This window comes from Dendrobates tinctorius, unplaced genomic scaffold (genome assembly GCF_039654945.1).
Source record: "Dendrobates tinctorius isolate UK_male_01 unplaced genomic scaffold, ASM3965494v1 ptg000348l, whole genome shotgun sequence".
Classification (NCBI taxonomy): Eukaryota; Metazoa; Chordata; class Amphibia; order Anura; family Dendrobatidae; genus Dendrobates; species Dendrobates tinctorius.
In genome coordinates, this window is record NW_027362014.1 from 2,314,928 (window position 1) to 2,338,599 (window position 23,672).

A 23,672-nucleotide genomic window follows, 5' to 3' on the forward strand; every position below is an offset into this window, starting at 1 on the left:
GACATTGCCATTTCCGTGTGTGGTTCCACTATTACTCCCCAGCAACAGGCCCGCTGTATTGGGGTCATACTTGACTCCGAGCTTTCCTTTGCCCCCTATATTCGATCACTGGCTCGCTCTTGCTATCTGCACCTCAAAAACATTTCTAGAATTCGACCTTTTCTTACTTTTGAGTCTGCAAAAACTCTTACTGTTTCTCTTATTCATTCTCGTCTGGACTATTGTAACTCTCTTCTTATCGGTCTCCCTCTTACCAAACTCTCCCCTCTCCAATCTGTCTTGAATGCTGCAGCCAGGATCATATTCCTCACCAATCGTTACACTGATGCCTCTACCTTGTGCCAGTCATTACACTGGCTATCCATCCACTCCAGAATTCAGTACAAACTTATTACCCTCACTCACAAAGCCCTCCATGGCTCAGCACCACCCTACATCTCCTCCCTTGTTTCAGTATACCACCCTACCCGCGCCCTCCGTTCTGCTGATGACCTGAGGTTAGCATCCTCAATAGTCAGAACCTCCCACTCCCGTCTCCAAGACTTTACACGTGCTGCGCCAATTCTTTGGAATGCACTTCCCAGGTCAATACGATTAGTCCCCAATCCCCACAATTTTAAGCGTGCCCTGAAAACGCATTTATTCAGACTGGCCTATCGCCTCAACACATTAACCCAATCTATCCCTGTGTGGCATAGCCAAAAGTTTTACCATAACCAGGTTCCCCACATCATGTTCCCACATGCTTTATGCATCCATTAGCCCTCTGTGTCTGTACTGATACACACTTAACATTATGGCTGGTCCATACAATCAGGGCAACTGTTACCACCCACCTTTCGTGTTTCCTCTTTCCTCATAGACTGTAAGCTTGCGAGCAGGGCCCTCACTCCTCTTGGTATCTGTTATGATCTATGTGATTATTGTTATGCTGTAATGTCTATCGTCTGTACAAATCCCCTCTGAAATGTAAAGTGCTGCGGAATATGTCGGCGCAATAGAAATAACATTTATTATTAGTAATTCCGCAGCACTGTACAGAAGTTATCATCACTGTCCCCGATGGGGCTCACAATCTACATTCCCTATCAGTATGTCTTTGGAATGTGGGAGGAAACCGGAGAACCCGGAGGAAACCCACATAAACACGGGGAGAACATACAAACTCCTTGCAGATGTTGTCCTTGGTGGGACTCAAACCCAGAACCCCAGCGCTGCAAGGCTGCAGTGCTAACCACTGAGCCACCGTGCTGCCCCTATTATGTCTTATCCTCCAGAGCTGCAGTCACTATTCTGCTGTTACATCGTGTCTTATCCTCCAACTCTTTTATTTTACAAAATTATCAAAATTACACTCAGAAACAAACCACAATACATAAACTAAAGAAAACCAACATAGACAGACATAAAATGTGCAAAACATGCGCAAACAACTGAAAGTCCAAATCCTTTCCTTGTCCTCCACTAAGCTCGGCAGCTTAGGGTCCCCCAGCAGGAATCCACTTAAAAGAAAATACAAAGAAACATAAACCCCTCTCCCCACTCTCACTCCATTCACCCCCATTCACCCCCATTCACACCTCACCGATTTTACTAGTTTACTATTTACAATTTTACTATTTACAAAAACCAAACGAAAATAACCCTTTCCTGGCCCTCCGCCTTGAAAAAAACAAGAACTCTGCCACTTTGGCCGACAAACCTTACCTCCTATTACACAGCAAAGATTTTTTTTTTTTTTTTTTTTTTTTTTTTTTTTTTTTCCTCTCCCACACATGGCAACAAGTTCGCAGCCTTTTTTTTCCCACCACCTTGCACCGCAGGTCCTACAAGTTTGTAGCCTTGTCACTGCAAAATCTGGTCCACGAAAGTTTATGGCCTTTTGATTCCACACAAAAATTATTTCCAGGGTCCGCAGAGTCTACTTCTCCTGCCCTGCTCCTCTGCTCCTTCATGTTGCTCTTGGCATCCGGTCATCCATCCACCACCCCCCATGCACCCCCCTCCCAACCTGACTACACCCCATCCACACATTCTAACTAAAAAAACAAAAAAAAACAAAAAAAACGTGTGTTATATGTTTTTCCTTTTACCAAAGCACAACCAAAAGACATTTTCCAAAACTCTCAATACCATCCCATCTACTTACGCATTAATATACAAACTAAACACAGCATTTACATACCCAAGGCCCAAGTTTGGCACCTGTAAGCCCAATATCCATTATATGTCCTGTTTTTAAAACAAAAAGCTAAGGTGGCATGCACCAGCCCACCACCAGGAAAACGGGGTTCTAGAGGCTCCATCCCTCACTAACACATTCATCCTATCCCTCAAGAACTAAGACTGTCCCTACTTCTGTCCCTAAAAAAAGAAACCTGTCCCTATCTGTCCCTACCTGCCCCTACTCTACCTAACTTATCATAACTAACTCTCTATCTGTCCCTCAGTGCCTGTCCCTCCCTGTCCCTATCTGCCCCTACTTCTGTCCCTAACACACCCAGTGAAACTTATGCTATCCCTACCCTCATTCACACGGAGCTAGCTCTCCCTTGAGTGCGTTTTTAAAAGGAGAGGCCTCTCCAAAGCCAAGAGGCCTTCCTCACACCCAACCTTTCGAACTCCAAAGAACGGACCTTCACCAGGTCACCCAAGATGTTTCCTACCACCTCATCCCTTGGGAGGGTTTTTTTCCGCGTCGTAACTAGGCACCGTGCATTCCAAGTGTGGAACCTAACCACTGCACTGACTAGGAATAAAGTGCACGGGTCCCGGCCACCCAGGGATCTGAACGCTCCATAGGCCCATTCAGCGTAGGAGAGGGACGCCAGCCGCGGCCAACGTATGGAGGCACCCACCCTGTTGTAAACCTCTGCATTAAAGGGACAATGAAGCAGGAAGTGCTCCATGCTTTCCAGCACGTCGCCACACTCCTCACGAGGGCAACCCCGGTCATCGGAGTTCCTGCACTTCAAGTTGTCCCTTACATACAGCCTCCCGTGGAAGCAACGCCAGGTCAAGTCCCAAAACTTCATGGGGATCCGCTTAGAATTTAAAAGCCCCAGCCCGACCTCCAGATCCCGGCCTGGGCAATCCTTAAGGGCCAGGGGCTTCTGGAAATGGGTCAACAGGACCCTCCTGTCAAGGCACTGCCTCGACATGGTCCTGATTTCCCACATTCCCAGACCCCACCGGCGGATCACCTTCAGAACCGGGGTAGCGTAAGCCGGAAGATGCCCATGAGGTGTGCGTAGGTCCTTCACCCGCCCTCCTGTCTCCCATTCCTGGAAGAAAGGCCAAAGCCAACCCTTGCAGGAGACTACCCACGGAGGAGCCCTCTCTAGCCAGAGGTTAGAGATGTTAGTCTTAAGAAAGGTGTTTACTAGAAACACCACCGGGTTGACCATACCCAACCCGCCTAGTCTCCTCGTACGGTATGTAACCTCCCTCTTGATTAGGTTAAGCCTATTCCCCCATAACAATTGGAAGAACAGGCTATAGACCCGCGTCCAGAGAGGTTCCGGCAAGATGCACACACTGCCCAGGTATATCAATAAAGGTAGCAGATAGCCTTTAGCCAGGGCAACCCTTTCCCTCAGGGTTAAAGACCAACCCTTCCATTGGTCCACCTTTTGGGCGGCGATCTTAAGTCTGCCCTCCCAATTTTGCTGGGGGTAGTCCCCGGGGCCAAATTCGATGCCTAGAATTTTGGCGGTGGCCTGGGGCCCTGGAAGGGTGTCCGGGAGATCAAAACTAGGATCTCCCCCTCCCAGCCAGAGACTTTCACACTTATCCCGGTTGATCATGGACCCGGATGCCTCCGAGTAGCGCACTACCTCCGACATGACCCAGTCCGCCTCCCCTCTCGAGGATACGAACAGGGAAACATCATCGGCGTACGCCACCACCCTCAGAGAGGAGCCAGAGCCCGCCCGGTCCATCCCGACTCCCGCCAACGGTCCACGATCTACCCTCCTTAAGAAGGGATCGATCGCGAACACGTATAAAAGCGGGCTCAGCGGACAGCCCTGACGGACCCCAGAACCCACCTCAAAAGGACGACCTGACCAACCATTCACCAGCGGAAAAGTCTCAGCCCCTTGGTACAAGATCTCTAACCATTTTACAAACCTCCCAGGCAGACCATACCTCAAAAGGACGGACCAGAGGTACTCGTGGTTGACCCGGTCAAAGGCTTTCGCTTGATCTAATGACAGCAAGTACCCCTTCCAGTGACCTGCCCTACCCTGCTCCACTGCCTCTCGGACACCGAGCACAGCACTAAAAGTACTGCGGCCTGGAACAGAGCAATGCTGGGCCCCTGAAAGGAGCCGGGGTGCAAACTTCACCAGCCGATTAAACAGCACCTTGGCCAGAACCTTCCGGTCCGTATCGAGAAGCGCTATGGGACGCCAGTTCTCGATTCGGGACGGATCCTTACCCTTTGACAGAATAATGAGGGCTGACTTCCTCATTGAGCCGGGAAGAGTGCCCGAGGAGAGACACTCATTAAAGACCCCTGTCAAGAGGGGGACCAAGGAGTCCCTAAAAGTCTTATAGAACTCAGATGTTAAGCCATCCGGACCTGGCGATTTCTTGAGCCGAAGCCCATCAATGGCCAGTCTCACTTCCTCTTCCCTGATTTCTTCTGCCAAAACACCAAGAGTGGGGTCACCCCCTGGCTCAGGGATGGCTTCAGCCAGGAAAGCCGACATCCTGTCCCGATCCAGATCCTTCTTTTCCAAGAGGTGTGAGTAGAAGGATCTGACCACCTCCAGGATCCCTGATTTGGATCTGTTCAGGGACCCCGTACTGTCGATCAGTCCTGTCACCATCTTACAATTCACTGACATCTTACAGTTTCTGTAAGGGTCGGGCGAGCGGTACTTCCCGAAGTCCCTCTCAAAAACCAAAGATGTGTGCCTATCATACTGACACCTCTTGAGCAAAGATTTCACTCTGGAGATTTCCTCTCGGTCACCTCCAGTCGAGACAAGCTGCTCGAGTCTCCTCCCCAGAGCCTGGTACAAGCGGTGCCTGTTCAGACTCCTGAGGCTCGAGAGCTGACGGAAGAACCCCGCCACCCGCTTTTTGAAGATCTCCCACCACTCTGACTTACTACTACAGAGATCCAACAGCGGTACCTGGCTCTGAAGAAAATCCTCGAAGGATTGTCTCACCTCCGCTTCTTCCAGCAGGGACGAATTGAGCTTCCACAGCCCTCTTCCCATCCGAGGAGTCTCTGCAACATTCAGAGAAAAGAAAATTAGACAGTGATCGGAGAACTCCACCTCAACGGCGGACACAGCAGAAAAGATGGCGTCCTCCTTCAAAAAAAACCTGTCTATTCTAGACCTACAGCTACCCCTATGGTAGGTGAAACCTCCGTGACCTGGGGTGTGCCGGATGTGGGCATCCACCAGGCGAGCTTCACTGGCTATGCTATTCAACGCGACGCTATCATAAGCCAGGCGATCTCCGGGACCCCCCCGGTCACGGGACCTCGTAATGGTGTTGAAGTCCCCACCGAAGACCACCTGTCGGCTCGTAAAAAGAAAGGGCTTGATCCTCAGGAAGAGACATTTGCGGTCCCACTTGGACTGCGGGCCGTAGATGTTGATGAGCCGGAGCTCTTGTCCCCTCATGAAGACATCTAGGATCAGGCACCTCCCCATTTCCAACTCAGTAACCCGTCGGCATTCAACTGCTGCAGTCTTAAAAAGGACTGCCACCCCGCTATACGGCTCGGCCGCAAGAGACCAGTATGAGGGCCCGCACCTCCACTCCCTCCGTGATTTATAGATGGCCCCCATGTCTGTTAGTCTGGTCTCTTGCAAGAATAAAATTTCTGCCTCAATCCGGGAGAAAAAATCAAAGGCCGTGAAGCGAGCCGCATCTGACTTAATGCTGGCGACATTAATAGACGCCAGCGTCAACGGGGCGAGTTCAGCCATCATGGGTGATCGAGTTGGATGGCCAATTTCTTCCCTACCCCGCTATTACCTCCTCCTGGGGAGGGGTCAGACACCTTCCTTTTCAGGGAAGCTCCCGACGTGTCCATCCCACCCCCCCCGGTGTCCTCGCCCCCGGGTTCCAGGTCTGTCCCCCCCTCAGGAGGAGCAATGCCCCCTGAGGGACGGACTCCGCCATCCCCCGAAGGACCCTCCGGTGTTACCCCCGGCCCAGTACCCTCGTCTTGCGGTTCATCAACTGAACCCCCGAGGGCGCTGAACCGGTTGGAGAGTCTGATCAGAGGGGGGTCAGCGGGCCCTTCCGTATGCACCCTTGTGGTCGGGGGCGGGGGGGACTTTGAAGGCTTGTCAGCCTTCCTCCCCACCGCTTTGCGCTTGGCACGCCTGGTTTTGCCACCTGGTGCTGTAGGCTGCTCTTGGACATCCTCATCAACACTTTCATACTGAGAGGAATTGTCCGAGTCAGCCGCTTTCTCCTCTCTCTCCATCCTCCTGATCTCCTCACTCACCGCACTCTCCCCCAGGGCCTCAGAGGCTTTGGCCACGGGCCTGGAGGGAGGAGCAGGCATCACCCCGGTTGCCCGAGGCTCCACCTGTCCCTTACCTCCCTGGCGTTTTTCCTGCCTCCGCTGGTACGCGGGGCCCCTTGCAGCATTGCCCTTCCTCACTGGCCCCTCAGCCCTTCCCCCTTCGCCACCACCTGCCACAGCAGAAGCAGCGCCACCGGGGGTTGCCCCCCCGCGGTCTCCCCCCACCGGGCCTGTGGCGGCATTAGAGAAAGAGCGAGGGCAGCGGCTGAGAGGGTGACCCAGGTCACCACACAGGTGGCACCGAATGTCTTTGCACAAGGCAGCCAGGTGACCTACCCCACCACACAACGCGCACTTCTGCACCTTGCAGTTGGCGCTGAAGTGAGTGGGGTCGCCGCACTTGTGGCAGACCTTCGGTTGCCCCTGGTAGAAGACCAGGATCCTGTCCCTTCCCAGGAACGCCGAGGAAGGGATGTGGGTGACCGTGCCGCCGGAAACCTTCAATTTGACCATGAAGGTCCAGCCCCCCGACCAGATGCCAAACTCGTCCCTGTTCTTTTTTGGGACCTCGGTGACCTCCCCGTAACGGGAAAGCCACGTCATGATGTCCACGCCTGCGAGTGACTCGTTACATGTAACCACGGTCACTCGCTTGACGGAATTTTGGCGAGACACCGCTTGAGCCACGAAGTCTCGCCATCCGGGCTCTTCTCGCACCAGCTCGTAGTTTGACCAGAAGAGCTCAAGCCCCTCTGGCCGCACGAAGCTGACGTCGAAGAAGCGGGACGCCGAAGGGTGTATCAGGGCAAAGATGTCATTCGCCCCGAAGCCCATCTTAAGGAGGAGCTCCACCACCTTGCTCCTAGGTGGACAGGCTTCACTGCCCCCCCACCTAAGACGGACCACATTCCTTCTTGGCGGCCCCTGCCCGGCTGTGGGGAGAGACCAAACAGTCCCTCCCTCCCTTTGATTTTGGAAGGCTGCTAGGCCATGTCTCTCTATCCAGAAAGACAGGTCCACTGTCCTCCCCTCTACCATGATCGATCTTTCTCCCCTTTGGAGGGCCTCCAGGAAACGGCGGTGCAAACCGCCGTCCCCGGAGCCCGGAGGCGAGGAGACCCCCCCGGAACCACCCCGACCCCCAGCCGCGACCCCCGCATAATTACGTTGGGGCCTCGCGGCTGGGGGGGCAGACGGGCCAGCCCTCCCACCACTACCACCACTTGTGCCAGCACCCTCATTCACTCTCCCGTTCACTCTTTTATTATTTCCACTCGCTCCGGCACTCACTCCAGCATTTACTGCCACATTCACACTCGCACTCACTCCCTCATCCATATCGCTCACATCACCATTTATGTCCTCAAACAGCTCTTCAAAAATATCTCCTATCTCACTCCCACTCTCACTTCCAGATAGACCACTATTTACATTAGCAGACTTGGTGTTGCAGTACCCCTGCCTGCCTGCTGGGGGCCCTGACTGGCCAGTGCTCTGCTCCTTGGAGCTGCTGGCACTGCTCCAACTCTTGTCCAGGAGTGCCGCTGCCCCTTTAAATACCTCCGAGCAGAGCGCACTCAGTACGCCCTGCCCGAGCCTGGGAGCAGCAGCAGCTCCTGGGTTCTCTGGCTCCACTTTTTTTTCTTTTTGTGGTGTCTTTGCACTGAGGACAGGGACGGCCACTGCCACCGCACCCTGCCCTCTGCTGTTCGCCCCCGCCGGCTTCCCAAGGAGCGCCAGAGCCCCCGCACCACCAGATGGAGGTAAGCGGGCTGGGGACCCCGACAACTCCCTACCGACTTTTGGGGGCACTATGCTGCTTGAGGGGGTAGGCGGGACAGGAGGCAGTGGGCCCGCCAAGGCCACGCCCCCCCCGCCGGCCGCAGCCACCCCGGGCAGAGCAGTGACCCCTTGCGAGGCCACGCCCTCCCCAGGTGACGCGGGCACAGCGGGCGGGACAGCGGCCGAGGAGGACACGCCCCCCCCGCATGCCGCAGCCTTTGCAGGCTGGGCAACACTCGGGGAGGCCACGCCCCCCTCACGGACTGTCACTGCGCCCCTGAACCCACCACTTGATGTTGGCAGGGCTGGCCACTCCCCCTCATCGCCCAGCGGCGGCGGTGCCCCCAGCACGGACCCCTTTTTGGGTCTACGCGCCGGGGACCCCGCTCTTGCCACGGGCGCCGTCAGAGGAGCTACCAGCCCCTTGCATTTTTTTAGCTGCTGCTTCACAGCAGCCTCCACGCCCTTTCTAGGTCTCTGGACCCCCATAAGTGGACCAGACTTAACGGACCCGTGCGTGGGGGATCCAGAGACCCCAGCACTCACCGCCGGAGGTGCGGTCCTGGCTGTACCCGTGCTGAGCGCCAGGCCAGCCCCCCCTGCCACCGGGGACTGAGCCCGGACACCACTACCGCCAATACCGCCAGCGGCTGTTACACCACTGGCACCAGCACCGACCTCCATGTCGCTGCCTGAACCCTCACCGCCACCACCAGATGTGACGGTAAGGTCCAGGCACACATCACTCTGCCCGCGCCCCCGCTGCGGACCCACCACAGGGCCCGAGCCGGGGTGGGCAGCGGGTTCCATACAGCGGGACAGAGGGACCCCGGAAAGAGGGACAAACATAAGTTTGTCAGCCACGGTGTTTTTTGGCTTGCGCTTGTTTTTTTTCTTTTTCCTCTTTCCGGTTGCCCCGTCCTCAGGGCCGACCTCATCCCCAAAGAGCAGTGTGCCAAACCGCTCTGGGGACTCGATCTGCCTCACCTGTTGTAGGACGAGGCAGCCCCCCTCACTACTACTGTCCCCACTCCCACCAGCCTCCCCCTCGCCCCCACTTTCCTCCGAGTAACTGGAGTCCGGTGGGAGAGCCACTTGCTCAGGGGCCACCCCGCTGCATGTTACCTGGGTGTTGTTGCTCACCAGGCCTTCAGGTGGGGCAGGCGTAGATGTTCCGCCATCCTCCTCCTCCTCCTCTTCGTGCTCCACCTGGCAGGGGCCTCCCGACCCCCCAGGAGACCCTCCGGTCATGGCTCTAAACCGGTCATCATTTTTCAGTTTCTCTGCAAAGGGGCTGCTCCCACTCAGGATAGCCGCCCGTATCTCCTCCAAGGCCCTGATAGCCCCCTTCAGCCTCTCCACCGTGGCGGAGACCTCAGCTCGTCTCGAGGCGGGGAGCCGGTTCTTAGCCACCGCTCGTGCTCCCCTTAACTCCTCCCGGAGTTTTCTCAGCTGTTTGGCGGCCTCCTCATATTCGCAGAGGTGCGCATGGATGCGGGAGGCGTAGATGGTGGATGGCTCTCCCTCAGCTCTGGAGCCCCAGATGTTGGGGGGCTCTGCCACTGCACCTCTGCTCTGGGCCGCCACTCCTCCGGGAGGAGGAGCCGCCACGGTACCAGCTTCGGGGGGCCCGGTGTCCCGGGGCTCCTGGGTCCTGCGACCCCCTCTCTCTTGGCTCCGTCTCTTCCCCATCTCCCTGGGACTGGCTGGCTGCACCCTGGCCTCTGGATGGTGCTGAGGCCCCCCACCCCCAGCTGGCTTGCCGGAGGGTGGGAGCCAGGGGCACAGCCCCGGCGCTCAGTCCCAGGGAAAGTCCTCTTTCCTGGGAAGGGGGCAGATGGAAAGTCCTTGCAGGAAAAAACCTCCCTTCCCAGGAGCTTAGCAAGACCCTAGCCTGCAGATGCTCAGCACAGATGCTCCTCCTCTTCCTGGGCGTGCTCTATCCTCCAGTCACCTCCACAGCTGCACTCACTATTATAAAGCACGGAGGACAGCGGCAGTATAAAGCACGGAGGACAGCGGCAGTATAAAGCACGGAGGACAGCGGCAGTGTAAAGCAGGGAGGACAGCGGCAGTATAAAGCAGGGAGGACAGCGGCAGTATAAAGCAGGGAGGACAGCGGCAGTATAAAGCAGGGAGGACAGAGGACAGCGGCAGTATAAAGCAGGGAGGACAGCGGCAGTATAAAGCAGGGAGGACAGCGGCAGTATAAAGCAGGGAGGACAGCGGCAGTATAAAGCAGGGAGGACAGCGGCAGTATAAAGCAGGGAGGACAGCGGCAGTATAAAGCACCGAGGACAGCGGCAGTATAAAGCACCGAGGACAGCGGCAGTATAAAGCACCGAGGACAGCGGCAGTATAAAGCAGGGAGGACAGCAGCAGTATAAAGCAGGGAGGACAGCGGCAGTATAAAGCAGGGAGGACAGCAGTCACTCCTCACCTGTCTCTTCTCCTCCGGTGAATTCCTCACGGTCTCCGCGACGTCTCCCAGGATTCCCATCAGCCTCTTCTGTCTGGAGAGTTGGTCACTGACAGCTCGGCCGACGCAGTGATGGACGGCGCCCAGAAGCCGCTGATACCAGCCGCGGTAATGAGGTTCACAGGCGGCGTCTGTCAGCAGCCTGCGGGGGAGAGAGGGGCCAAAGCATGGACGCTGGTGCAAATAACCCCGCCCTCACCCATACACACAGTGTAAGCCCCGCCCTCACCCTACACACAGTGTAAGCCCCGCCCTCACCCTACACACAGTGTAAGCCCCGCCCTCACCCAGCACACAGTGTAAGCCCCGCCCTCACCGCACAGTGTAAGCCCCGCCCTCACCGCACAGTGTAAGCCCCGCCCTCACCCAGCACACAGTGTAAGCCCCGCCCTCACCCAGCACACAGTGTAAGCCCCGCCCTCACCCAGCACACAGTGTAAGCCCCGCCCTCACCCAGCACACAGTGTAAGACCCGCCCTCACCCATACACACAGTGTAAGCCCCGCCCTCACCCTACACACAGTGTAAGCCCCGCCCTCACCCAGCACACAGTGTAAGCCCCACCCTCACCCAGCACACACTGTAAGCCCCGCCCTCACCCAGCACACAGTGTAAGCCCCGCCCTCACCCAGCACAGTGTAAGCCCCGCCCTCACCCATACACACAGTGTAAGCCCCGCCCTCACCCATACACACAGAGTAAGCCCCGCCCTCACCCAACACACAGTGTAAGCCCCGCCCTCACCCAGCACACAGTGTAAGCCCCGCCCTCACCCAGCACACAGTGTAAGCCCCGCCCTCACCCATACAGTGTAAGCCCCGCCCTCACCAGCACATACTGTAAGCCCCGCCCTCACCTGTGCACACAGTGTAAGCCCCGCCCTCACCCATACACAGTGTAAGCCCCGCCCTCACCCATACAGTGTAAGCCCCACCCTCACCAGCACATACTGTAAGCCCCGCCCTCACCTGTGCACACAGTGTAAGCCCCGCCCTCACCGATACACAGTGTAAGCCCCGCCCTCACCCATACACAGTGTAAGCCCCGCCCTCACCCATACACACAGTGTAAGCCCCGCCCTCACCCATACACAGTGTAAGCCCCGCCCTCACCCATACACAGTGTAAGCACCGCCCTCACCAGCACATACTGTAAGCCCCGCCCTCACCTGTGCACACAGTGTAAGCCCCGCCCTCACCTGTGCACACAGTGTAAGCCCCGCCCTCACCCAGCACAGTGTAAGCCCCGCCCTCACCCATACACACAGTGTAAGCCCCGCCCTCACCCATACACACAGAGTAAGCCCCGCCCTCACCCAACACACAGTGTAAGCCCCGCCCTCACCCAGCACACAGTGTAAGCCCCGCCCTCACCCAGCACACAGTGTAAGCCCCGCCCTCACCCATACAGTGTAAGCCCCGCCCTCACCAGCACATACTGTAAGCCCCGCCCTCACCTGTGCACACAGTGTAAGCCCCGCCCTCACCCATACACAGTGTAAGCCCCGCCCTCACCCATACAGTGTAAGCCCCACCCTCACCAGCACATACTGTAAGCCCCGCCCTCACCTGTGCACACAGTGTAAGCCCCGCCCTCACCGATACACAGTGTAAGCCCCGCCCTCACCCATACACAGTGTAAGCCCCGCCCTCACCAGCACATACTGTAAGCCTCTCTCTCTCCCAGCACACACACAGTGTAAGCCCCGCCCTCACCCATACACACAGTGTAAGCCCCGCCCTCACCCATACACAGTGTAAGCCCCGCCCTCACCCATACACAGTGTAAGCACCGCCCTCACCAGCACATACTGTAAGCCCCGCCCTCACCTGTGCACACAGTGTAAGCCCCGCCCTCACCTGTGCACACAGTGTAAGCCCCGCCCTCACCCATACAGTGTAAGCCCCGCCCTCACCCAGCACACAGTGTAAGCCCCGCCCTCACCCAGCACAGTGTAAGCCCCGCCCTCCCTCATACACACAGTGTAAGCCCCGCCCTCACCCATACACAGTGTAAGCCCCGCCCTCACCCATACACAGTGTAAGCCCCGCCCTCACCCATACACAGTGTAAGCCCCGCCCTCACCCATACACAGTGTAAGCCCCGCCCTCACCAGCACATACTGTAAGCCTCTCTCTCCCAGCACACACACAGTGTAAGCCCCGCCCTCACCCATACACACAGTGTAAGCCCCGCCCTCACCCATACACACAGTGTAAGCCCCGCCCTCACCCATACACACAGTGTAAGCCCCGCCCTCACCCATACACACAGTGTAAGCCCCGCCCTCACCCATACACACAGTGTAAGCCCCGCCCTCACCAGCACACACTGTGCGCCAGCTGTATACTCTGCAGGCAGCGCTGGAGGAGGAGCCGCACCAGATCGCTGTCCAGACGCCACTCAAACTTCACGGCCTGAAAGGAGAAAGACGACTCCCATCATGACTGACAGCAGACGGAGGGGGATACAGCAGAGGGGGGGACACAGCAGAGGGGGGGACACAGCAGAGGAGGGGACACAGCAGAGGGGGGGGACACAGCAGAGGGGGGGGACACAGCAGAGGGGGGGACACAGCAGAGGGGGACACAGCAGAGGGGGGGACACAGCAGAGGGGGGGACACAGCAGAGGGGGGGACACAGCAGAGGGGGCTCCCATCATGACTGACAGCAGACGGAGGGGGGAAACAGCAGAGGGGGGAAACAGCAGAGGGGGGAAACAGCAGAGGGGGCTCCCATCATGACTGACAGCAGACGGAGGGGGGATACAGCAGAGGGGGGAAACAGCAGAGGGGGGAAACAGCAGAGGGGGCTCCCATCATGACTGACAGCAGACGGAGGGGGGATACAGCAGAGGGGGGGGACACAGCAGAGGGGGCTCCCATCATCACTGACAGCAGACGGAGGGGGGATACAGCAGAGGGGGGGAAACAGCAGAGGGGGTAAACAGCAGAGGGGGCTCCCATCATGACTGACAGCAGACGGAGGGGGGATACAGCAGAGGGGGGGGGACACAGCAGAGGGGGCTCCCATCATCACTGACAGCAGACGGAGGGGGGATACAGCAGAGGGGGGAAACAGCAGAGGGGGTAAACAGCAGAGGGGGCTCCCATCATGACTGACAGCAGACGGAGGGGGGATACAGCAGAGGGGGGGACACAGCAGAGGGGGGACACAGCAGAGGGGGGACACAGCAGAGGGGGGACACAGCAGAGGGGGCTCCCATCATCACTGACAGCAGACGGAGGGGGGATACAGCGGAGGGGGCTCCCATCATCACTGACAGCAGACGGAGGGGGGATACAGCGGAGGGGGAAAACAGCGGAGGGGGATACAGCGGAGGGGGGATACAGCATCACTGACAGCAGACGGAGGGGGGATACAGCGGAGGGGGGATACAGCGGAGGGGGCTCCCATCATCACTGACAGCAGACGGAGGGGGGATACAGCGGAGGGGGCTCCCATCATCACTGACAGCAGACGGAGGGGGGATACAGCGGAGGGGGCTCCCATCATCACTGACAGCAGACGGAGGGGGGATACAGCGGAGGGGGAAAATAGCGGAGAGGGGATACAGCGGAGGGGGCTCCCATCATCACTGACAGCAGACGGAGGGGGGATACAGCAGAGGGGGGATACAGCAGAGGGGGGATACAGCAGAGGGGGGATACTGTGAATGGAGGATGGATACAGCGGAAGGGGATACAGCAGAGGGGGAGATACAGCAGAAAGGGGGATACAGCAGAAAGGGGGATACAGCAGAGGGGGGGATACAGCAGAGGGGGGGGATACAGCAGAGGGGGGGATACAGCAGAGGGGGCTCCCATCATCACTGACAGCAGACGGAGGGGTGATACAGCGGAGGGGGATACAGCAGAGGGGGGGATACAGCAGAGGGGGGATACAGCAGAGGGGGGATACAGCAGAGGGGGGGATACAGCAGAGGGGGGATACAGCAGAGGGGGGGATACAGCAGAGAGGGGGATACAGCAGAGAGGGGGATACAGCAGAGGGGGGGATACAGCAGAGGGGGGGATACAGCAGAGGGGGGGATACAGCAGAGAGGGGGATACAGGCAGAGGGGGGGGAAACAGGCAGAGGGGGGGAAACAGCAGAGGGGGGGAAACAGCAGAGGGGGGAAACAGCAGAGGGAGGGATACAGCGGAGGGGGTGTCAGCTGTGATGTCATCGGTCACGGTTATGGATGTCAGGCGTCTCAATGGGATGTCTAGGGTCTCAGCTCCTGTATGTCGGGGGTCTCAGCGGGGAATGTTGGGGGTCTTGGTGGGGGTGTGTGTGGCAGAAATCTCGGTGGGGGATGGCAGGGATCATGGTGGGGGATATGTTGGGTTCTCTGCAGGGGGTTGTCGGGGGCACGGCGGAGATGTTGGGGGTCTCGGCAGGGAAGTAGCAGGAATCTTGGCGGGTGATATGTCGGGTCATGGCAGGGGGGTGTCAGGGGTTTGTCGGGGGTCACAGTGGAGATTTTAAGGGTCTCAATGGGGGGATGGCTGGGGTGTCAGGGAGTTGCCTGGGGTTATGATGGGGATGTTGGGGGTCTCGGCAGCAGGGTGGCAGGAATCTCGGCAGGGGATGGCTGGGGTGTCGGGGGGGTTGTCAGGGGTCATGGCGGAGATGTCGGGGTCTCAGCGGGGGGTGGCTGGGGTGTCAAGGGGTTGTCGGGGTCACGGCGGAAATGTTGGGGGTCTCGGCAGGGAAGTGGCAGGAATCTTGGGGGATATGTCGGGTCACGGCGGGGGGGTGTCAGAGGGTTGTTGGGGGTCACAGTGGAGATTTTAAGGGTCTCAGTGGGGGGTGGCTGGGGTGTCAGGGAGTTGTCTGGGGTTATGATGGGGATGTTGGGGGTCTCGGCAGGAGGTTGTCAGGGGTCATGGCAGAGATGTTGGTGTCTCAGGGGTCACGGCGGAGATGTTGAGGGTCTTGGCGGAGATTTTGAGGGTCTCAGTGGGGGGATGACTGGGGTGTCAGGGGGTTGTCAGGGGTCACGGCGGAGATGTTGAGGGTCTCGGCGGAGATTTTGAGGGTCTCAGTGGGGGGATGACTGGGGTGTCAGGGGGTTGTTGGGTGTTGGCGAGGGGGTGGCAGGAATCTCGGCGGGGGGGTGGCTGGGGTGTCAGGGGTTTGTCGTGGGTCACAGCGGGGATGTTGGGGTCTCGTGGGGGGTTGTCGTGGGTTACAGCAGAGATGTTGGGGGTTTCGATGGGGGATGGCTGGGGTGTCAGGGAGTTGCCGGGGGTCTCGGTGGAGATGTTGGGGGGGTGTCGGTGGGGGTAATGAAGGGGACGTCGGTGGTAACGGCTCACCTGGACAAGCTGCGGCAGGATATCCATCAGCTCATCACACGACAGCCGCTCCAGCTCCCGACACGCCGCGGCCCGCACGTGCTCGTCTGCGAAGCTGCAGATAAGCAGGTAGATGAGGTTCTGCAGCAGATGGGGCCTGTACATTGCTGTGCTGTCCAGGAGACCCCGGACTCACCTTGGGCTCAGCAGGGGCAAGGCCTCCAGGGGGCTGGAGAAGGTGCCATCCTCCAGGACGCGGTACATGGCGGCTATAGTGGGCGGGTCCCAGCCGGGTGCGCTGCCGAGGATCAGTGGGAGGAGGCCGGGGGGCTTGAGGGGGGTCTGGCGGTAAAACCACAGAGTTTGCCGATCCATCTCCGACAGCCTTAGGGAAGAAGAAGCAGAGGGTCTGTCACAGTCTCACCCTCCAGTCTGTCCGCAATCCCTTGGAGACCCCGCGGCAAAAGGAGACGGCGGGGGCCGTGATGGCAGCCATACTGGATGTCTCCCCATAATGTACACCGCCCCCGTACAATATCCTGCAGCAACACGAGGACTCACAGCAGCACGGAGCAGCGATGCGCCAGGGACCGGAGCGCCGGGTTCTCACCGACGACAGTACACGGAGAATCCGCCGGCAGGGGTCGCCGAAACGCCAGGTCCAAGTCCGGAAAATCCACCTACAACGGGACGTCGACAAAGGTCAGCAAGAGACCGACGCCCGCCACACGTCAGTAAGGGTATGTTCCCACGGTCAGGAATGGCGCAGGTGAAATCTGCACCAGATCTGCATCGGAGGTCACTGGCGGGTCGCCTGCGAAGCTTCTGATGCGTTTTTTCCGCATGCGCTTTTTTTGTTAGTTGAAATAAAGCTAATTGAAAGTTGGCTTCTGGGAAGGAGAAAAGTGATTTCCTGTTTCCAGACATATGGCGGGGTATGTTCCCACGGTCAGTAAACGCTGCGGGTTGGACGCTCCGTACATCCACAATGTCCAACCCACAGCGTCCAGCTGTTACACACAGTGGAGGGGATTTCAAGAAATGAATGCGTGCATCGGCGTCCGCGGCTCACCCGCAGAGACGGACATGTGGCGTGTCTCTCCAGACCGCAGCATGTCTATGTAGCACTGACGCTCTGTCTCCGCTGTGTAAATTACCCATACACTATCATTAGATGCGGTAAAACCGCATTATCTTCCTAGTCACATGCGTATTAAGTGCGGGGACGCAGCTCACTACACTGTGTACTAATTTACATAATGGTGAATCTTGTGACTCAGCCGGATGTACACGACACAGGACGTAGAGGAAAGCACAGAGAGAGGTCCCCTCCTTTTAAATAATTTAAAAAAACAGTGTGGGGTCCTCCTATATTTTTTAACCAGCCAAAGTACAGCAGACAGCTGGGGCTGGGATTTCAGGCTGGTAAGGATCCAATATCCATGAGCCTTACCAGCCTGATAATATCAGGCCGCAGCAGTCTGCTTACCTTGGATGGTTAGAAAAAATAGTGGGATCCCCTCCAAAACAGATAGCGTGAGGTCCCCCTATTTTTATTAACCAGCCAAGAAAAAAAGCAGACAGCTGTGGGCTGGTATTCTCAGGCTGGCGAGGCTCATGGATTTTGGCTCTCACCAGCCTAAAAAGAGCGGCCCGCAGCCACCCCCCAATTAACACATCCAAAGATGTGCCAATTGTGGCACTTTACCTGGCTCTTCCCACTTGCCCTGTAGCAGTGGCAAATGGAGTTCATATTTGTGGGATTGATGTCACCTTTGTATTGTCAGGTGACATCAAGCCACAGGTTATTAAAGGAGAGGCGTCAATAAGATGCCCCCATTATAGTTACATGGTAAATAAAGGCACAGACAGAATAAAGTCCTGTAATTGAAATAATGACACAGACTTCATTAATAGATCTTAATTAAACCATACTTACTGCATCGCTTATTCCACTGACACCCTTGTCTCCTGTAAGAGAATTAAAATAAAAAAGCAACAGTATACCATACCTGTCCGCCGAGAAGATATACATCCTGTCCCACGACGAGTCCTGCTCGGCTATATCTGCATGCCATTGGTTGAACGGTGGCATTATGCCACCATTCAGCCTGACATCCAGAACACAGCGGAGCTTGAACAGAGATAGCTTGGTGCCCGGCGGTCACGTGCACTGCAGTTATCGTGATCAGCTGATCGCGAGAACTGCAGCGTATGTGAACTTCCGGCTAAAACAAGGTACACCATTATTTAAATTAGTACACATGCATAGTAAGCTGCGTTCCTGCACTTAATACGCATGTGATTAAGAAGATAATGCGGTTTTACCGCATCTAATGAAAGTGTATGGGTAATTTATGCAGCAGAGACTGAGTGTCTCTAAATATCAAAAAACTAACCGTCACATCCAAACATAAATCAGGTGTGAACAGGTGCTTAACTAGAGTTGCCAACTCAAGTACAATCAAACAGATAAGGCCGCGCTCTGTAGCGCTATAGCATGCAAACATGAAACATGAGAATTGCATTACTGCACTGGAAATATGAAAAATTGAGAATTGGCCAATTCATGTGTACCTGGCAGCACCTTAAGGCGATTCTCATTAGCCAAAACTGTCAGGAAAATATGAACCATTTTTCATGGTTTCGATTACACCTCCAGAACTTTCCGCTGCATGTACTGGGTTTGACATGCTGCCCCATCCCCCATTAGGTTGTGCATTTAACACTGAACTCCTCAGGCTACACCCCCCCCTCACGAAGCGGCAGCCCCCCCTGTATCGGGGTCTTCCAAGCTGGGGTACCTCTTTCAGTACCACCCCGTGTTTTCGGAGGTCCGCTCTGCGTTGGCTGGAGTCTGAATGAAGGACGCTGGCTGGAATTCCTCTGAGTGCATGGGCGCATATAAAAGATCACTGCTTCTCCACGTATTTCCAGTCTGACAACACTTTACTCACAGGACACAGAATATATCACACAGATACAGAGGGCCGGCCAATAGACATGCATTACAAAAGCCGCAGGTGGCCGGAGCCTGCGGATGTTTACTGTGGGAATTACAAAGGTGGGGGGAGGGCGGACACTGCTGATACATTAGGGACATGCATCTCACATGGAACCTATTATATATACATATAACTGCACAACATATTCTGGGTGCTGAGTGGTTCTGTAACACCCCCTCCCCCTCTCTCCCTGTTGGAGTGGCACATAGCTGCAGTCTCTCTGCCTGCGTGTAATTCTACGCCACTCTTGCCCCTCCCTCGGGAATGTGGTTTGCGATAGGCTAACTCAGCCTTTGTCTAAAAGCGCATGGTGCCTTTGTTTATTTCGGATCGAATATAGTAACACAGAATATTCATAGATGCAGGAAACTTATATTTTTGGGAAACTGCATGGCTAGATTTATCCACAGGTGGGTTTTGAAGCTTTGGCACCCATCAGGAATCGAGAAAAGGGTTCGGGCCGTCCACTAGCCTGCAGGTAGTTCTAGTTTGGTATCGATAGGTAATGTTGCAATAAGAAAAATGATGCCCCTGTCTCATTGCGAGGTTTCCACCCAGAGTTATGACAAAAATAGTAGTTTCTTAATAACTTTCTAAATGGGGCGTAACCAGCCACCCTGTGAGGTCATCCAGGGGGAAGACCCTTAGCTTTGGGCAAAATTATAAAGCTCAGAGGCCCATATAAAGGGGGGTCATATTGCCCAGTGTGCCAGCTAGGGAGCTGTGCTGGTAGACCATTTTCCCTTGGGGAAGGCGTCCCTCCCCCTCCTCCACATGGCGTGCCATGGACTGAGATATGCAAGTTTCCCATTTTAATCCATGTTATTTTGTAATTGTCTGTTTATACTGTATCTTGTCTCATTTGTAACATCTTTTATATTTTTGTAAACACTGCCTAAATTTTCTGGAGTAAATTTATAAAAATGTACTTGTTTTGTTTTACTTGCTCTATAACGTACCGCCACGTTCTCTGTGCTAAATTTACACTACCGAGTGGTTTGGCTCCTGACCAGATATGGATTTTAAAATAGAACGAGGAGCTGGTGGCAGCAAAGTGTTCTGGGGATTTGGGAGGCCCTGGCAGTGATGGAACGGAGGTTTATGTGTGTATTACCCACCCTGGGTCTGGGGACATACAGACCGCCCTCACTGCAGAGTGCCCAATAGCCAGTACAAGGCAAGGCAGCCTTTCTGGTGACTACTTATCCTAGGTGTAGTTCCCTGACTGACCTGAGGGTAAGGGGGCACCAGAGAGCTGCAAGTTCCAAAACCAGAACTGAAGGTGGAAACAAAACTTGTGGGTGGCTATAGGACCCACGACCACTAATAAATAGTACATTTGTGACAATTGGTGGGAAATAATAAATCACTGACAGCTAGGGGGCAATCTCACCCCCCCCCGGTCATGACAAGGACCTAATGCCAATCCTCTTAGACAGTCTACATTTCTTCTGGGAACCTAATGTGAATCCTCTCCTAGACTGAAGTCTAATATCTTCGTGGAGGGGGAGGATCCTGCTGTGATTAAAGACGCCTGAGGCTGAGGGGCGGAGTGCTCAGTCAGAAGGCTAAGGCTACTATCCGAAAACTGACCGTCACATCCAAACATAGAGCGGGTGTGAACAGGCGCTTACCTGGAGTAGCCATCTCATATACAATCAATTAAGGCAGAACTTAGCGGGCTGCCAGGTCCACAGGACTATCCCGCTGCAGAGTGCAGCCTTATCTGTTTGATTGTATAGGAGCTGGCGACTCGATGTAAGCGCCTGTTCACACAAGATTCACATCTCTGGGTTTTTTGGGGTGCAGAGTGCACATTAATGAGAAAAAATGAACTCAATTTACCAAATGGCTGCAATGAAACAAGAGTGAGAAATGTAAAGGAGTGTGAAGACTTTCCGCCCCCACTGGGTATAGTCTATGTCTTCTATCCGGTCCCGCTGTGATTATACGGAGCATGAATTCTCGCCATCTACCCATCATACATACACAGTGTATATACGGTATATACGTGCGTGTTTGGACGGATACTTCACTCCGCACTCGGGTGTAGATTGGATGCGAGGTGCGAGAAATCGGATTGTTCTCGCAGGACACTGGCAACTAGGCCACGTGCACATGCTGAGTATCTGTAAGCGCCAATGCCAGGAGTGGGACGGTCAGAGGAAAAGCATCAGAGACATTTGCCTCCGTCTGCATTTATCACCCACTCCTGGTTTTGGCTTACAGATACTGGGGTAAAAACGCCCCAAAACCTGGATGTGTGCACATGGCCTTACACTCGCATGACACATGTGCGACCCTCGGCAGGGAGACGCCGACCGATTTTTCATACATGTAGTGTGATGCCAGCCTAATGGGAATACACATCAGAAACAGGCGGTAATCTCAGACTCCTAGAATGCTAGCGTTGGAAGGGACCTCTTGGGCCATCTGGTCCAACCCCCTGCTCAAAGCAGGATTCACTAAATCATCCCAGTCAGATGTCTGTCCAGCCTCTGTGTGAAGACTTCCGTTGAAGGAGGACTCACCACCTCTCGTGGCAGCTTGTTCCACTCATTGATCACTCTGTCACCCATCTAATATCTAATCTGTGTCTCCTCCCATTCAGTTTCATCCCATTGCTTCTAGTCTTTCCTTGTGCAAATGACAATAAAGTTGATCCTTCTACAATGTGACAGCCCTTTAGATATTTGTAGACAGCTATTAAGTCTCCTCTCAGTCTTCTCTTCTGCAGCTAAACATTCCCAAATCCTGCAACCTTTCTGTTACATGTTCCAGAACCACTCAGCACCCAGAATATGTTGTGCAGTTATATGTATGTATAATAGGTTCTATGCGAGATGCATGTCCCTAATGCATCAGCCCACAGGCTGCGCCCCTGGGCAGAGGGGACACAATATTCTCCTTTTGTCCGCCCTCCCCCCACCTTTGTAATTCCCACAGTAAACACCGGCAGGCTCTGGCCACCTGCAGCTTTTGTAATGTATGTCTGGCCTGCCGCTGTTCTATTGGCCTGCCCTCTGTATCTGGGTGATATATTCTGTGTCCTGTGAGTAAAGTGTTGTCAGACTGGAAATACGTGGAGAAGCAATGATCTTTTATATGCGCCAATGTAACCAAGGAATTCCAGCCAGCGTCATTCATTCAGACTCCAGCCAAAGCAGAGTGGACCTCCGGAAACACGGGGTGGTACTGAAAGAGGTACCCGAGATAGGAAGACCCCGTTACACTTTCCTCATAGGACAGGGTTTGCAGACCGGTCACCATTCTGGTCGCTCTTCTCTGAACTTGCTCCAGTTTGTTGATGTCTTTTTTAAAATGTGGTGCCCAAAACTGGACACAATATTCCAGATGAGGTCTGACCAAAGAGGAGTAGAGGGAAATAATGACTTCACGTGATCTAGACTGTATGCTTCTGTTAATACATCCTAGAATTGCATTTGCCTTTTTTGCTGCTGCATTACACTGTTGACTCATATTCAGTCTGTGATCTATTAGTATACCCAAGTCTTTTTCACATGTGCTGTTGCTTAGCCCTATTCCTCCCATTCTGTATATGCTTTTTTCATTTTTATTGCCCAGATGTAGTACTTTGCATTTTTCCCTGTTAAAAACCATTCTGTTAGTTGCTGCCCACTAGGAACACATGGCAGTAACAGGCGGTAATCTAGCGCCACTCATCAACAGTGTTTATAATCCATAGGCAGTAAGCATGTTGGGAATTGTAGTACCTGCACAGTGATCAGGGTCGGTAAGGAAATTTCCAGTGCTCCGGGGGTGATGACAGGCGGTGGCTTAGTGTGAGATGTCATGTTCAGCAGCCACTCACCCCGAACAAAGTGCCTGGAAAAAGAGCAGAGCCGTAACAACACCGGGAGGGGAAGGGGGGCAGGCCCTGTGGCTCAGAGGCCCGGGTGAAACTGGTCCTGTGGCTTGGTGGTCTGGGGGGGGGGAAGCTGGTCCTGTGGCTATGTGGCCTGGGAGGTGGGGCTGGCCCTGCGACTCTGTGGTCGGGGGGGAAGCTGGCCCTGTGGCTCAGTGGGGGTGGAGGCTGGCTAGGTGGCTGGTCCTGTGGCTCTGTAGCCAGGTGGGAGCTGGCCCTGTGGCCCAGGGCTGGCTCCACCATTCCCCCTCCTGTACACATCCAGCTTCATATGACAGAGGCGGCAGTTCCTGTGGGCGCCGTCAGCCTAATAGGGTATAGTGCCCCCCTCACCCGGTCTGGTTTATAAATGATTGTGATCAATTTATCAAAGGGCAAAAGTGACAACTCAAGTCTCAGTTGTCAGCACTGATCTGCGGGGTCCAGGGTTGTCAGCGGTGATTTGTGGGTCCCGGGTGGTCACAGCTGATCTGCGGGGTCCAGGGTTGTCAGCGGTGATTTGTGGGTCCCGGGTGGTCACAGCTGATCTGCGGGGTCCAGGGTTGTCAGCGGTGATTTGTGGGTCCCGGGTGGTCACAGCTGATCTGCGGGGTCCAGGGTTGTCAGTGGTGATTTGTGGGTCCCGGGTGGTCACAGCTGATCTGCGGGGTCCAGGGTTGTCAGCGGTGATTTGTGGGTCCCGGGTGGTCACAGCTGATCTGCGGGGTCCAGGGTT

At 55.4% G+C, this 23,672-nt stretch overlaps 1 protein-coding gene across 1 annotated transcript in view; it reads right to left on the minus strand.

Moving 5' to 3' along the window:
* Positions 1-23,672, minus strand: part of PIK3C2G (phosphatidylinositol-4-phosphate 3-kinase catalytic subunit type 2 gamma) — a gene marked incomplete at its 5' end in the record, with an annotated part of 81,494 nt that overhangs the window by 49,751 nt on the left and 8,071 nt on the right. Inside the window, 6 exons of the mRNA XM_073562332.1 lie at positions 10,725-10,905; positions 13,086-13,180; positions 16,088-16,181; positions 16,263-16,451; positions 16,628-16,746; positions 22,806-22,917. Of these exons, the coding sequence (XP_073418433.1) occupies positions 10,725-10,905; positions 13,086-13,180; positions 16,088-16,181; positions 16,263-16,451; positions 16,628-16,746; positions 22,806-22,917 (790 nt within the window). The remainder of the gene's footprint in view (positions 1-10,724; positions 10,906-13,085; positions 13,181-16,087; positions 16,182-16,262; positions 16,452-16,627; positions 16,747-22,805; positions 22,918-23,672) is intronic.